The sequence below is a fragment of the Coffea eugenioides genome, chromosome 8 (assembly GCF_003713205.1).
Source record: "Coffea eugenioides isolate CCC68of chromosome 8, Ceug_1.0, whole genome shotgun sequence".
In the NCBI taxonomy this organism is placed as follows: domain Eukaryota; kingdom Viridiplantae; phylum Streptophyta; class Magnoliopsida; order Gentianales; family Rubiaceae; genus Coffea; species Coffea eugenioides.
The window spans coordinates 17767943-17782072 of NC_040042.1; the positions used below are offsets into that span (position 1 = coordinate 17767943).

Genomic DNA, 14130 nt, shown 5'->3' on the forward strand with positions numbered 1-14130 from the left:
AAAATTAATGTTGGAAGAGTTTCCTACTGCAAGACGCCGACGCGATTCGAACAGAATTAGTCGCAAATCGTAAAATGGATGCGGTGCATGTGAATTATACAAAAAAAAAAGAAGAGAAATCTAAACAAAAAGAGTAGAACCTTTTTCTCTATTTCACGAGTCATTATCTTTCTTGTCCACATCATGGATTGAAAATGGCAAAATGCCTGAGCGTATATAAATAAGGCCACGTTGAGTGACTGGGCAGCGCTAATTCATTCATTCCCTGCCAAATAACCGAAACTTTTTCAGCAAAAATTTCATTATAGTCACAGCCACCGGCGGCTTTCTGGATTTCCCGGCGAACCCTGATTAAATCTTTCTTTGCATTAATTTCAAGAAATCCAAATGGCGGGTCAATCAAGAAAATGGATGATCCTTCTGGCTACTGTATGGATTCAGGCATTTACGGGGACAAATTTCGATTTTTCAGCATATTCGTCGGAGCTGAAGGAGGTTCTAGGGGTGTCACAGGTGCAACTGAACTATTTAGCGACGGCGTCGGACCTTGGCAAGGCGTTTGGGTGGTCGTCGGGGTTGGCCTTGATGTATTTGCCGTTGTGGGTGGTGATGCTCATTGCTGCCTTCATGGGACTAGTTGGTTACGGAGTCCAATGGCTTGTGATTCGGGAATTTATCACCTTGCCTTATTTTGTGGTAAGTTTTTTCTCTTCATCTTTTCTCAATACTCTTGTACTGGAACTCTTGGCATATACGGCTTTAAATTTTCCAAGTCTAGTAAGATAGTTAATAGGTATGCTTAATTGGTACCATTTAATATACTAGCAAAATACAATTAACTAACATTTTTCCTTATTGCTACACTTAACTTACACTTGATATGTGTACTACAAAAATGAATGAACTCATATTTATTGTCGGGAACAGTTTCATGGCTTCGAAGAACATACTATTATTACACTTCCCTTTTGTCCTTAGTGATTCTTCCGTCAGCATAAAATGAAATTGTTTATTTATTTTTTAAAAGTAAAAGAAATTCAGTGGGTGGCTATATAAATGTTTCCCTTTTATTTCTTTGGCTTTACTAGAATGGTTTTTTCTAGGGCGTTTCTATAAAAATTGTGGTAACATATTTTGTTAAACTTATATGAGACAATAAAAGTTGTTAGTAGAACCCAAAAAAAATAAAAAGAAAAGTTGTTAGAACCATCCTATGAAGAATTACATAAAAAAAAAAAAAATGTTCCCACATTTGCATGGTCCTTGTGAACTTGAGCGGATGATAGTTTCTTGGTCCAAATTGGTTCATACTATTTCTTTAACAATTCAACGATGATGGTGATGAATTTAATATATAATTACCAACAACACATGACTAGCATATTAATATGAAATATTTAATAGGTGTCCAATAGGTATCCGTTACATAGTTATAACAACACTTGACTGGTATATTAATATGAATTTTTGAATAGATAACCAATGAGTATTCGTTAATATGCTTCAATCACACCTAAATAACTACGTAAATACACACTTACCTTTACTGTACTCCCTAAATCATGACACTTTTCTAAAGCACAATATATAAGCACACGTCTAAAAGAGGTGAATTCATTAAACTCTGATATTATTATCAAGGCAAATTAGGAAAAAAAAAAACCCATCCTATGAGTGGAATAGTTCATATTTATATTCCCCAAAATTGAGACATTCAATATAAAAAATAAAAAAGACGCCATTAAAACATTGTCCTGCATGCTTTCTTAACTTTCTTTCAAAAGGTTGAAAAAAGAATCATTAAAAAAAAAGAAATAATCTTTTTTGTTTCTTTTTTTTTTTTTTGTGAAAAGAAAGATGTGCATCATTGTAAAGGTCATCTTTTGATGGGAGCTTAAATAACGTTCTTGTGCAGTATGCATTTCTTTAATTATTTTCATATTATTCATTCTCAACGGAAAAAGAACAAAATATGTATGGTACCAGTACCACATTTGTTGTGCAATTTCTGTGGATGCTTTTAGAAAGAAAGATAGTGATAGGAAACACAAAGAGGCTTTTGACCATGAATAGATAAAAAGGAGAATGATAGCTACGAGAATATACTTTAAAGTGAAAGAAAAAGTAGTACATTCCAGTTTCTTCTGCTAATTCTACCACTTCACCACTATGATTTTGCACTTTTTCTTTCCTCCGCTGGAAAAAGATGTCCAAATTAAACTTTTTAATCGAGGTACTGCGAATTACAAAGATCGTTTTATTTTTGTCGAACTATTTAATTTTATCCCTTCATATTTATTTGTATATGACATCCAGACGTGTCACGGTGAAAAAGAAAATAGAAAATTATTTTCCCCTAAATTTTGGGCTTTATCAAATTCTCAAAATTAAATTGATTTCTTACTATGTATCACATCCTCAAGAATTTTTTTGATAGATTAATTCATGTTTCTAAACCATAATGACCTTCTTTCTCTAATCTATTTTCTTTGTATATATAGCTTTCCTAGAAAAATAATTTGTTATGACAGTTTTAAGTTACAACAAATACTGTTGGTCGATATCAAATTTTTAAGAGTTTTGTATAATTTCACTGTCGGAAGAAATAATATTTCAAAGTTGGCAGCCATAGAATAGAAATGTCAAGTTGGACGATTCCATATGGTGGGGGTAGTAAATGGAACACATATTGACACAATGACATATGAATATAAGAATCAAAATTAGCTGAAAATATATGGTTTTTCATAATCATGTAATTATAGCTGTTAAATCCTCTAATGAAAGGATAAAATAAGCTTTAAAAATATTAAAATTTGTATAGGACTTTTTTATTTTACTTTTTTAATTATATTTTTTTCCTTTTTTATAAGAGAATCAATAGTATTCTTACTTACCCCTTTAATGACTCGAATTCATGACTTCTCGATTATGATAAAATGTCGTGTCAACAAAACCACGCTTTGTTGTCTCAATTTGTATAGGACTTTGCCATACATAAGCTTCAAACTTTACATAGGTGTTATTGGGTATATCTGTTTGCAGTTGTGTTTCAATCCTGAACGAAATTGCCATGAAAGGGATACATGTATATAGCATTGTGAGTATCTCCCTCATCGGTCCAGTGAGGGTTGAGTGATGAGAGTTTAAGTCCCTTGATCCAACTTGAAAGTCAGCAATTGCCTTTTGAGTTGGATTGAGGATTAGCTTTAAAATTTCTTCCTCTCTATTGTTAGAAAAAAAAAATAGCATTGTGAGTAGCTAGTTATGCTGTTATGGTATTGCTTAACGTGATATAATTTCTTTTCTCTCATCATGAGAATTTGACCCAATTTGGCTTCTTATGCTATTCTTTCCTTTTTTTATTTTTCTATTTTTGCTTTTCATGCTATTTATGTTTATTTGGGGTCAAAATTTAAGTGGATGAAGTTTGTTGGGTTAAAGTGAAGTTGGAACTTCTTGGATTCATTGCTTCTTGCAGTTATAAGTCTTCAATTTTGACTTGTTAGCCACAACTTTTTGATTTTAAACACTAAAATAAATTGTGACTTATAAATTGAAATACTTCCCAAATAATCTAAGCAATTAAAGAGATTTGAAAAGATTTCAAATTTTTCATTGAATTTCTCAATCCAAAAGCAAAGTTATTCTACTTCAAATGAGTACAATGTGCACCATTTGTAACAATAACACTCATCACAAGAAAATAGTAACCAATTACGTTGACAAAAACAACAAATTTGATCAATTCAGTTTTTGTTCTTCGTTCGGACCTCTGGTGTCAACTAACCAAATTAATTCTTATACTTATTTTGATTTTCTTAGTTTTGAACTATTGAATAATAAAATTAAAATCTATTACTCCTTTCCATCCCTTTGGCACACCACATCACCTTATTATACTTTTTTAGGATAAATTACATTTACCTCCCTTGAAGTTTAGCCAAACTGCTAACCGAACCTCTAGGTTTGACTAAATTACTACAAGCCCCCTCAAACTCATAAGGTTGTAACCAAAAATAAAATAAAAAACCCTTACCGTTAGTCAACTCACGTGGACTCTTTAACTTCCGTCAGAATTTGCAATATCATTTTTATAGTTCCTAAAATGCCCACCCATCTCCTTTTCTTCCTCCCACCCAACTAGTTTGAAATAACACAATTCCACCACCTAAAGCCTTCATCCTATGTTCATCTATGAGGAGTTATTTACCTCAAAAATAAAGATGAACCAAAAATCTCAATATCCAGGCTCACAATGGCCTCAGCAATCTAACTTTCAAAGCCATAAAACCCATAGACATTCTTACTAAGGAAAAACTTAAAACCCATAGAAAAGTACTTCAAGAAATGTCAGGACAAGAATCCAACATCGGAATTTAATGTTTAGGCATAAGTGTATAGGTGTCAGATCCATGGATATATTCTTGTGCGGTTTTGTGTTTGCAAGCGAAGATATGTCATCTAATTAAGCTTTAAAAGATGGAAAGATGGTGGAAGATACAGAAGTACGGGATTTGGCTTGGCAACTGGAATTAGCTTAGGGAAACGATAGGGAGAGGAGGGAAAGAGGTAGTTCTGTTGTTGGCTCCGCATGTTTTCTTGATTTATATTTGCTGATAATTCCTAGTTTATCTAGTTAGCTCTCTCACTACAAAGTTCTTCTTGTCCTAATCTTTCCTTGATCTCATGTTATCTTTATTTTTCTTCTTCTTTTAATTCATTGCATTATTCTTTCCAAAAAGTTATGAGTATTTTTCTTTTCTTTTTCTTTTTTGGTGCTTGTCAATTCTTTTAGTAGTATATTTTAGGAAAAGCAAAAGAAGAACAATTCTTTCATCGTAAGAAAATAGTTTTGAGACTACATTCAATGAATAGAAAAAGGAAACAGTGAAAGAATCCATTTTGATGGAGGACACTTTTGCAGGCTGATAAGCGATGAGGGTCATTTAGTCTTTTTATTGTTTCTATCATTAACGGGAGTTAGTGCTGGTGGGAATATGTTATATGGTCAAATTACAAGGTCTGATTTGTTATTTGATCAAACCTGAGGGGAGGTTAATATAATTAACCCTTTTTTAAGGTTAAGGATTTAATAGTTGCAACAGAAGGAGGGGGAGCAATCCTATGGTAAGTGTGGTCCTACCATTCTCAGTCCCTACTCACCAATCTCGTCAACAAATGAGAATGATTAAGCAAATGTATGCCAATAAGATCTACTCATTTATTGGTAGAAAGAAGATTTATTTATTATAGTAATTTCATAATTTGAAAATGAGAAATAGCTTATTACCATGATTCTTTGGAACCACTCTTCTTGGATGACGAGAGAGAGAGAGAGAAACTAAACTACAATGCAGAAAACAATCACATAATAACTTTTGCCTAGTAAAGTTTCGATTAGGACTTGTTAGACTTAATTTCTAACCATCTCCTTCACACCATTACAATTTAAAAGCACCAAACTTATACGGCATTTGCCAAAGTTCAGTAGAATTATTTAGAAATGACATACAAGTGAGTGTGCTACAATACTTTGACAGTGAAATGCCCCTTCAATTAGGACCAAAAGCCCCCCTTCAACAGCCATCAATAAGGATAATTCTCAAGACTTGTTTAGTGAAATTATTAATTGATATGTATACAGCTGGTTATGATTAATTCTCAAGACCTGGTTATTACTAATTGATAACAAAAACAGAGTAGCATAAAATACTTGTGCACCTGTTCTTTGTGGAAATTTTCTGACAATACCATTGAGAGGTTGAAACATTTGCCCCATTTCTTGTTTTTGCCCCCTTTTGTATTTTTAGTTTCTTTTTTTGTGGCTCGAGTTAAGCCATGTAATTATACTACTGGTTCAACAAATCACATAATTGGAGCTCCTTGCAACTCCAAATTCTGTTCTTGCTAATATGTTCTGAAAAAGGAACAATATCAAGACGACACAAGATAGGATTGCTGTAGAACTTGGATAAACTTTTGAGTTGTATCCATGGTTCAAAGTCACGGTCGCGGTTGTGCTCGCGGCCCGGAACGTTCCACATCGGTCTCGACATATCGATCGCGGTTTCGGTGAGACGCAAATTTTAAAATATTTAATATTCTAAAAATTGTTAATAATATAAAAAAGTATGCTAAATAAAAATAATTAAAAAATAGTAAAAGAAACGGCCAAGTCAATCCGTCACGGTGTAACTCGGCTGATTTCTCGTCTTGACTCGGGATAACTCGGAGTGACTCGGTGTGACTCGCCGAGTCAATCCGTCACGGTGACGACTCGGCCGATTTCTCGGCGAGTCAAATATTTCAGTATCGTTTCGTCACGGTATCGTATCGGTAGGGGCCGAGACGGTGGCTAACATGTTGGTGTTATCTAAATTTCGGATTAGAGGCCTGGCAAGTTCCAGTCCAAACCAGTTTGCTCCGGAGATGTAAATAGGTGGAAGTATGTTTTGAATGAATTTAGACATTGTGTAAACTAATAGGATTGTGATGTAAAAAATAAAAAAGAACCATTTTGCCCTCAACTGGACTGAAATGGAACTTGTGAGGCGGTGATCCTTCTCCTACTACTACTTTTTTGCATTCTTTGTATTGACCCTGGCAGCCTGTATATATTTTCATTGCAGATGTTCTTGCTTTGCTTGTTGGATGGATGCAGCATTTGCTGGTTCAACACAGTCTGTTTTGTACTCTGCATAAAAAACTTCCCATCTAACAGACCACTAGCACTTGCTCTCACAGTGAGCTTCAATGGAGTAAGCGCGGCATTTTACAATCTTGCTGCTACAGCAATGAACCCTTCATCTAGTGAACTCTATCTTCTTCTCAACGCCTTCATACCGTTGTTCACATCTCTGGTAGCACTCATTCCTATTCTTCGTCAACCAACTCTGGATACCCTTCCTCCTGATGCTGTCAAGCGTGATCAGTTTATATTCATCATATTGAATTTCTTGGCTGTCATTACTGGCATATATCTCCTTCTTCTACATCCAGTGAGTACAAAAGCTGCACGTTTCCTATTTAGCGGTGCCATTTTCCTCCTCCTACTTCCCTTAGGTGTCCCTGGTATAGTATATGCAAGAAATTGGTTCGATCAAAAAATTTACTCACGCTTCCGCATGGAAGGCTCCAGTTTCATACTTATTGATCATGATGATCTTGAACTGCATAGGGGGCTTCTTAGTCGAGATAATAGCTTAAGAAATGGATCCCTTTGTTCTGTCGATGGTGACGAAAGTGTTAAAGGAATTTCTAGACAAGAAAGTACTGAATCCAATGGAAGGTGTTGCAAGACTGTAATTGAGAAGGATCAATTGATAATGCTAGGGGAAGAGCACAAGGCTCGAATGCTTGTTCGTAGGCTGGACTTCTGGCTATATTACTTGGCATACTTCTGTGGAGGTACAATTGGATTAGTCTACAGCAATAACCTCGGGCAAATTGCAGAGTCACTTGGACAATATTCAAAGACTGAACTCCTTATAACACTCTATTCATCCCTCTCCTTCTTTGGTCGCCTGCTTTCAGCTGTACCAGACTTAATCAGGACGTAAGTTCAGGACTTTATCTTTTTGTATGGTAAAGTGTACATTTTGTAGTTCTGTTTTGTTTTCATATATTTGAGAATCGGAAGGAGAAAGGGAAATCAGAATTTGGATCCCTGACTATAAGCAGAGTAGCTTCCTAACAATTAGGTTACTGTTGAAGTGGTTATGTATGCTGGTTCTAACTTTTGAACTATTTTGTATGTGCAGAAGATTCTATTTCGCAAGGACTGGATGGTTGGCAATTGCACTGCTGCCTACACCAATCGCATTCTTCTTGCTTGCTGCAACAAGCAGTCAAATGGCACTTCAAGCAGGAACAGCTTTGATTGGATTGAGCTCTGGCTTCATATTTGCAGCTGCAGTTTCAATAACATCTGAGCTGTTCGGGCCTAATAGTGTAGGTGTCAACCACAACATTCTCATTACAAACATCCCTCTTGGATCACTTCTGTATGGTGTCCTTGCAGCAATAGTCTATGATGCCAATGCTGGTTCAGGCCTTGGAGCCGTCACTGACATAGTCTGTATGGGTAGAAAATGCTATTTCTATACCTTTGTTTGGTGGGGAGGCATCTCTATTTTGGGATTAGCATTCAGTGTGCTATTATTCTTGAGAACTCGACAGGCTTATGGTCGCTTTGAACAGAATAGATTATCCACATTGTTGTATTAGGTGCTTAACAACAAAAGAAATAGGAGCATAAAGTGTATAGAACTAGTCATCTCCAGCTTAACGTGTAGGGGATTTTCTTAGCACTCAGTATGGAAAAACGTACAACTATTGCTGATGGGAATGAACTCGTTTTCCTTGGAAAATGTCTGCTCTGATAGTTTTAATTTTAGGTTGCAATTTTGGCAGATTTGAATCTCTCTACTCGTTCTTGCTCATAATTCAGGTTAGACTAGCTCTGATTTTACGACATTTGGTTCATTTCTAAGTGCATCAGAAAATTGTAATTAACCAATCAAAAAAAAAAAGAAAAAGAAAAGCCAATTATAATGTGTATTTGTTGGTCGTAAATTTCAAGAAGGTCTAACTACTAAACACCTCTCAATAGTTTATGCTTTCTATCTTAGCATGGTTGCACCATGTCAACCAAGGAGTAAAATCATTCATACTTTGAGAGCTAATTGAGACAAAAAAAAAAAAAAAATCTCATTTGTTGAAGAAGCAAGAAATAGATAAGAACAAGAGGAGTATTAGTTTCTTTGTATAAAAGAATTTATTATAAAATGCAAAGCAATCTACATAGTCTTCAAGAACAAACTAGTTTCGGGTAAGAAGAGTATAGAAAGAAGAATCAAACTGTCTAAATGTAGTTACAAAACGTTTCATTCTTGATGCAAAGGAACAATCTCTCATATGCTAATGCCATTTTCTGTGCAGTAAACATTGAAGATGCATAGTCTCTACATGACTTTCCTCTCTGTGACAGTCTCTTTGATCCTTCTGCCACCACCAACTCCAAAACCTCTAACAAGGATTCTACATTCGGCGAAAACATGAATCCAAATTCATCATTTACAAGAATTGTACCCTTAATGCTAGGGAATCTTGAAGCCATCACAGGCTTTCCACTCATCATAGCTTCCATGAGTGTGAGATCAAGCCCCTGTGGTCTAAGCGTTGGATTAACAAAAATGTCAATAGAGCTATAAAAAGCGTGTAATTCTGATGGATTCATTGAGCCTAAAGCAATCACTTGAGGCCCTAAATCTCTATATCTTTGTAACCATGGTCCAGAGCCTGCAACTATCAAGTAAACATCACTGTTTTTCTCCTTGAGTTTTGAGAAGGCTTCATATAGCAATGGATGACCTTTATCCTTCACTAGCCTTCCAGCAACACCAAGTACTAAGCTTGCATTTTGAGGCACACCAATTTTGGCTCTGAATTGATTGCCTAATCTCAAATCTTCTTGAAAATCTTTCTCATTTACGCCATTGACAATAACATGAACTCGTCTACTTGGAATTTGGTACACATCCCTTAGCATCTCTCCACAGCTGTCGCTTATAGCAACATGGTGAGCATAGTTTCTGAAGAATCTAATCTCATTCAGAACTTTGGGGATCACCCCATGTAGACTACTATTAAAAGCAGGAGAAATCGGCTCGTTAGGCAGCCGTGCCAAATCTTGATATATACTAGACTGCACGCTCTCGAGGGCTATACCGTGCCATGATACGACTAGGTTTGGAACACGACGTGCTACATGGAACGGAAGTGCTACACTTTCTGTATGAATTACATCAAATTCTCGGCGATTGTTTTCTGCTTCATATTGCTCCAAAGCTTTATTATACCGCCATCTTCCCGGTTCACCCTCGTGCCAATGAATTACAGGTGAAAAAGATTGACTTTCTCGTGGAACATTATCATCTTGATCAGGTGGAGAAGTGAAGACATGAACCTGATGTCCACGGCGAGCTAAAGCAGTATGTAAGGTGTGCGCATGGCGCTCCATGCCACCAGGGGTGGCACTAGTTGGCCATTTTCTTGAGAAGACGGCGATTTTAAGAGTTTCTGATGGGGGATTTTCATGGTTGAACTTTAGACGATTCCAAGCAAATTCAGCAGTGCGAAGATCACCTGACCATGACTTGATTTGAGTAAATGAATTTTTGCATACTGAACTTGAAGGGGTGTGAAGGAGAAGAAGAGCTGGGATTGTGAAAACTACAATAAAACAAAGGGTTGTGGAGAGGCTAGATTGGAGGGAGATCATAGGTCTTTTCGGCTTGCTAACTAAGGCCATTTTTCTGTGGTGGTTTGGAAGTTTGGGTTGAATTCGTGTATATATTTTAGTTGGGAAGTCTATATTGTGAAATTGAATAAATGGACTTTGAGAATTGTAAACTGAAAAGTTAAGCAAAGTGGGAAGTTAGGCACGATTACAAGCAAGTGCATTAGGTTGGAAGTTCTCCAATGCATACGTTTCTAATGCCGCTTTATAAAAAAAAACAGAAAAAAAAGTGCTTCTCATGCCATAAGTAATGCATGTAGCTTCCTTTTTGCATTGTAAGAAGAGAAGTCATCAGTTTTATTTTATTGAGTCACAAGTTTTTTCCTTTCATTTTCTATTATTTTTCTTGTCATATATAGTCATGATCATAATTGAGTTTTTATGAACAGTTATTCGAAATTCTGTCATGATTTCCATTGAGAAATGGGAAGTAATTTTACTTATACATTTATGCTTTTTTTGTTGTGGGGGAGACGGGGGAGGGGGGGGGGTTGTGGGGTGCAATGTATCCATATATGCAAATTTTGCGTGCTTCATTTTTTTTCTTTTTTTTGTGAACCAGAAACTGGGGGAATATTTTTTAAGTTCCCAAACAAGTTCTTAGAAAAGAAATTCGAAGGGCAAAATTTTTATGTTTTTGAACATTGATTGTGTCGGCCCCCCTTGTGCATCCTTCTTGGAATGCCATGTATGAAAGACGACAGTCACATGCAATATAATAAATATACAAGAGGATGGTTATTAGTTAAAAAATAAAGAAAATTATGAAAGTAGAAATTCTCATAGAAAAACTTGACAATTTTATTGTACAACATTTTTTTTTTTGAAGAAAATACGACTGTTTGAGTAAAGACATCTCTTTGCTTGATTATTAATTCCAAATGCAAAATACAACTTTATATATGCTATGAGATGAAGATTAATCCATAACTTACTTTGTACCAAAAGTAAATTGTCACAAGCTCCAACTTCGCAAAAAAAAGTAAACAATCCATCCCGAAAAGGGTTGAATAAAAAGAAAAGATTCAATGAATAAAAGACTTCTAGTTTCTTTCCCCCTTTTTTCCCTTTTTTGTTCCTTTCTACAGAGATCCAGTAAAAGTCTAAATTTAAGATCTCAAAGGTGAACGATTAAATGATTTGGCCAAAGCAGACGGCAGAGTATGTGGATTTAGACCGAATTCAGCCATCACTCTATGACAGGCATTTTAGGCAGGTTTCAAGTATTTTCTTCTGTACGTAATTGATCTGGATTCACGTTTGACTTTCGGACACTGACCTCGTTTGCTTGCCTTCCATTCTAAGCACCATTTCCCATGGGATTTCTCTGACTGATAAGTCAACTCTAAGAATTCCCATCCAACCGGACGGTAGTCATAACTTAATAAAACTTCCCCTTTATGTCATAACCTGCTGCAGGGAGACTTGCGAGCATCTTTTACTTTTTGGTTCGAATCCAATTCATGATTCCAGTTCAGAAGGACTTCATTCAATCGAAGTTTAGGATGGAGCTATCACTAATAGACAGATGGGATTGTTATGTTTTAATCTATGTTTTTAAACTCGGACGGGACAACTGTTTAGTCCGAGCGGTCTGAATTACTTTAAAAAATCATCTTTAAAAAATTCGATCAAATCCGATAAAAAATTGGATTTGACCAAGAATTGATGAAACCAAACAAAACCCAGTTTTTTTTCCTTTGCGTTGGAATAAGACGGATGCTTTGACTAGTTTTGCCAAGATGAAAAGAAACCTAGTGCTGCAGTACTTCGATTTGAAAGCCCCTTCATGTCAAACCTCCTTAGCTAACCTTCACTTTCCAAAACCCAAAAGTTTGACCAAATATGCATGAAGTTCTCGTGTCCTAATTCCCAACTGGATCCTAATTCGCCATGCATGAGATGAACAAACACACAGAAGCGATAGAGAGAGTTGATTTGGATTTAGGATAAAGAGGAAAAAAAAAGAAATGAGCAAAAAAGAGAAGAGAAGAGAGAAGAGGGAAAAAAAAAACAATGAAGAAAGGAGAGAACATTCATGTGAGTTTATTGTATGATATAAAAGAAGAGAGGAAGAGTTGGTCATTGGTGTAGCCTAAAGGAAGAAGGAGAAGAAGAAACAAAAGAAAGTAAAAAATGGGAAAGCAAGTGACAGCGCAACAAAGAAAATGGGAGTTCCTAATTAGGTTTGACATTTATTTACTTTGAAAACCCTAAATGTTTCGCTATTTATATTTTGACCCTTTATAATTTTAGCAAAATGTAAAATTAACCCATCATATTTTCTAAACTACATTTCTACTTATAACTTTTAAAGTTATTCAACTAGAGTCCTTTTGGGTTAAATCTAAATTCATCAAAGAACCATATAAAGTAGTAAACCACTAATTTAAGGGACACTTTTCTATATTATTTTTTATTATATATATTAATATATATTTATGACGTCATTCGATTTGACCCCGGATTAAACCCGATTGAACCCATTGACCCCTGAGTTCGGCCGAGACAATACCCAGTCCGAGTTTGAAAACATAGGTTTTAATCCTCGAATTGGTAAGTGACTGGTGAGATATCTGGATTGCGGTTCAATCAATCTGATTGATTCAACTCCTATTCAATAATTTTAAAAAATAATAAAATACATAAAAATATGTGCAAAACATAAGACATTCGACTAATATAAGACATCAATTGATAAAAATGTAAATATTCCAAAGAACTTGGGCCTTCAAAGATAAATTTTAGGAATCAGTCTTTATGGCTCTAAAATACTATTTTTTCTTTTTTCTTTTCCAGTTTAATTGACAAAGCCATACAATCACCAATTCACGATTCATTTTGATTTGCATGATTCACATGGTTCATACAGTTTTTGATTGGTTTTTAGCCCTAGTCGAGTCAAAATATGAATTAGATCGGAGCCATAATTGATTGGCAGTCTGACCGTTCGAACCAACTGATCAGATTTGATTTCAAAACATTGGTCGTGGGAATGATTTGTAAATTAACTAAAATTTGAAAAAGTATCTTCTTACATAGGTAAAAGTTGAGTATCTTGTACTGTGGATATGACTATTAATCTGTAGAGATCTGAAGGTGTTACTCTAAAGATTAGCAAGTAAATATTTTTATTCTGTAGATCTTGTACATGGAAAAATCGAAATGATTAAAAAATTTTTGGACATGTCTTGATTTATATGAGCATTTTGATTTGACAGGTGGTAGCTATGGGATAATTCATATAAACCTAAAAAACATTCTACATATATGATATATGAAGCAACTTGGGTGAACTATGAGTGTGCAAATTAAGAAAAAATTAGGTTGTTTTTATGAAAACCAACTAATGGAAGTTATTAGAAGTTTTTTCCCTTTTTGGGCATAAAAAGAAAAGAAAAGAAAAGAAGTTATGGTTCTTTTGGCAAACAAATAAAAAAAAATAGAAGTTATTGGAAGTGGAAGTTATTAGAAATTACTAAAGTAATTATCTTTAGTAATTTTTGTCTTTGATGAGGCTACAATTAGAAAATCAAAAGATGACACAAAATTTTAACATGAAACCCTCCTCATGCTTTATAGATATATATAGAGATGTGTATACGCTTGCTCAAAATTAAAATATGTTAATTGATTAGGCTTAAAGTCAACTTTGTTAAAATCCATGGAGATGCAATTAAATGAAGTATATCTAAAGATTGTGAAGGAAATTGACATACATGAACACCAGAAAATGCAAGGCCGTAGGATCTTGGATGAAGTTCTGCTTTAGAAAAGTTCTTGTTGGATAACTAGTACAAAATTAACTATGGTCAGACCTTGAGGAC

At 35.1% G+C, this 14130-nt stretch overlaps 2 protein-coding genes across 2 annotated transcripts; one reads left to right on the forward strand and one right to left on the reverse strand.

Moving 5' to 3' along the window:
- Positions 1-273: 273 nt before the first annotated feature.
- LOC113779888 (protein NUCLEAR FUSION DEFECTIVE 4-like) lies at positions 274-8414 on the forward strand. The gene is made up of 3 exons (XM_027325658.1): positions 274-696; positions 6633-7558; positions 7764-8414. The coding sequence occupies exons 1-3, from the start codon at positions 388-390 to the stop codon at positions 8227-8229; spliced, it is 1701 nt and encodes a 566-aa protein (XP_027181459.1). The 5' UTR covers positions 274-387; the 3' UTR covers positions 8230-8414.
- A 452-nt stretch (positions 8415-8866) lies between these two features.
- On the reverse strand, positions 8867-10315 carry LOC113780354. The gene has a single exon (XM_027326162.1). It carries the CDS (start codon positions 10313-10315, stop codon positions 8867-8869), a length of 1449 nt encoding a protein of 482 aa, XP_027181963.1.
- Between the last annotated feature and the right edge of the window lie 3815 nt (positions 10316-14130).

Coding starts and splice junctions, on each gene's coding strand:
- LOC113779888 (XM_027325658.1), top strand. CDS start 388: ATGGCGGGTCAATCAAGAAAATGGATGATCCTTCTGGCTACTGTATGG. Junction 697..6,632: donor TCACCTTGCCTTATTTTGTG/GTAAGTTTTTTC, acceptor TTTTCATTGCAG/ATGTTCTTGCTTTGCTTGTT. Junction 7,559..7,763: donor GTACCAGACTTAATCAGGAC/GTAAGTTCAGGA, acceptor TTGTATGTGCAG/AAGATTCTATTTCGCAAGGA.
- LOC113780354 (XM_027326162.1), bottom strand. CDS start 10,315: ATGGCCTTAGTTAGCAAGCCGAAAAGACCTATGATCTCCCTCCAATCT.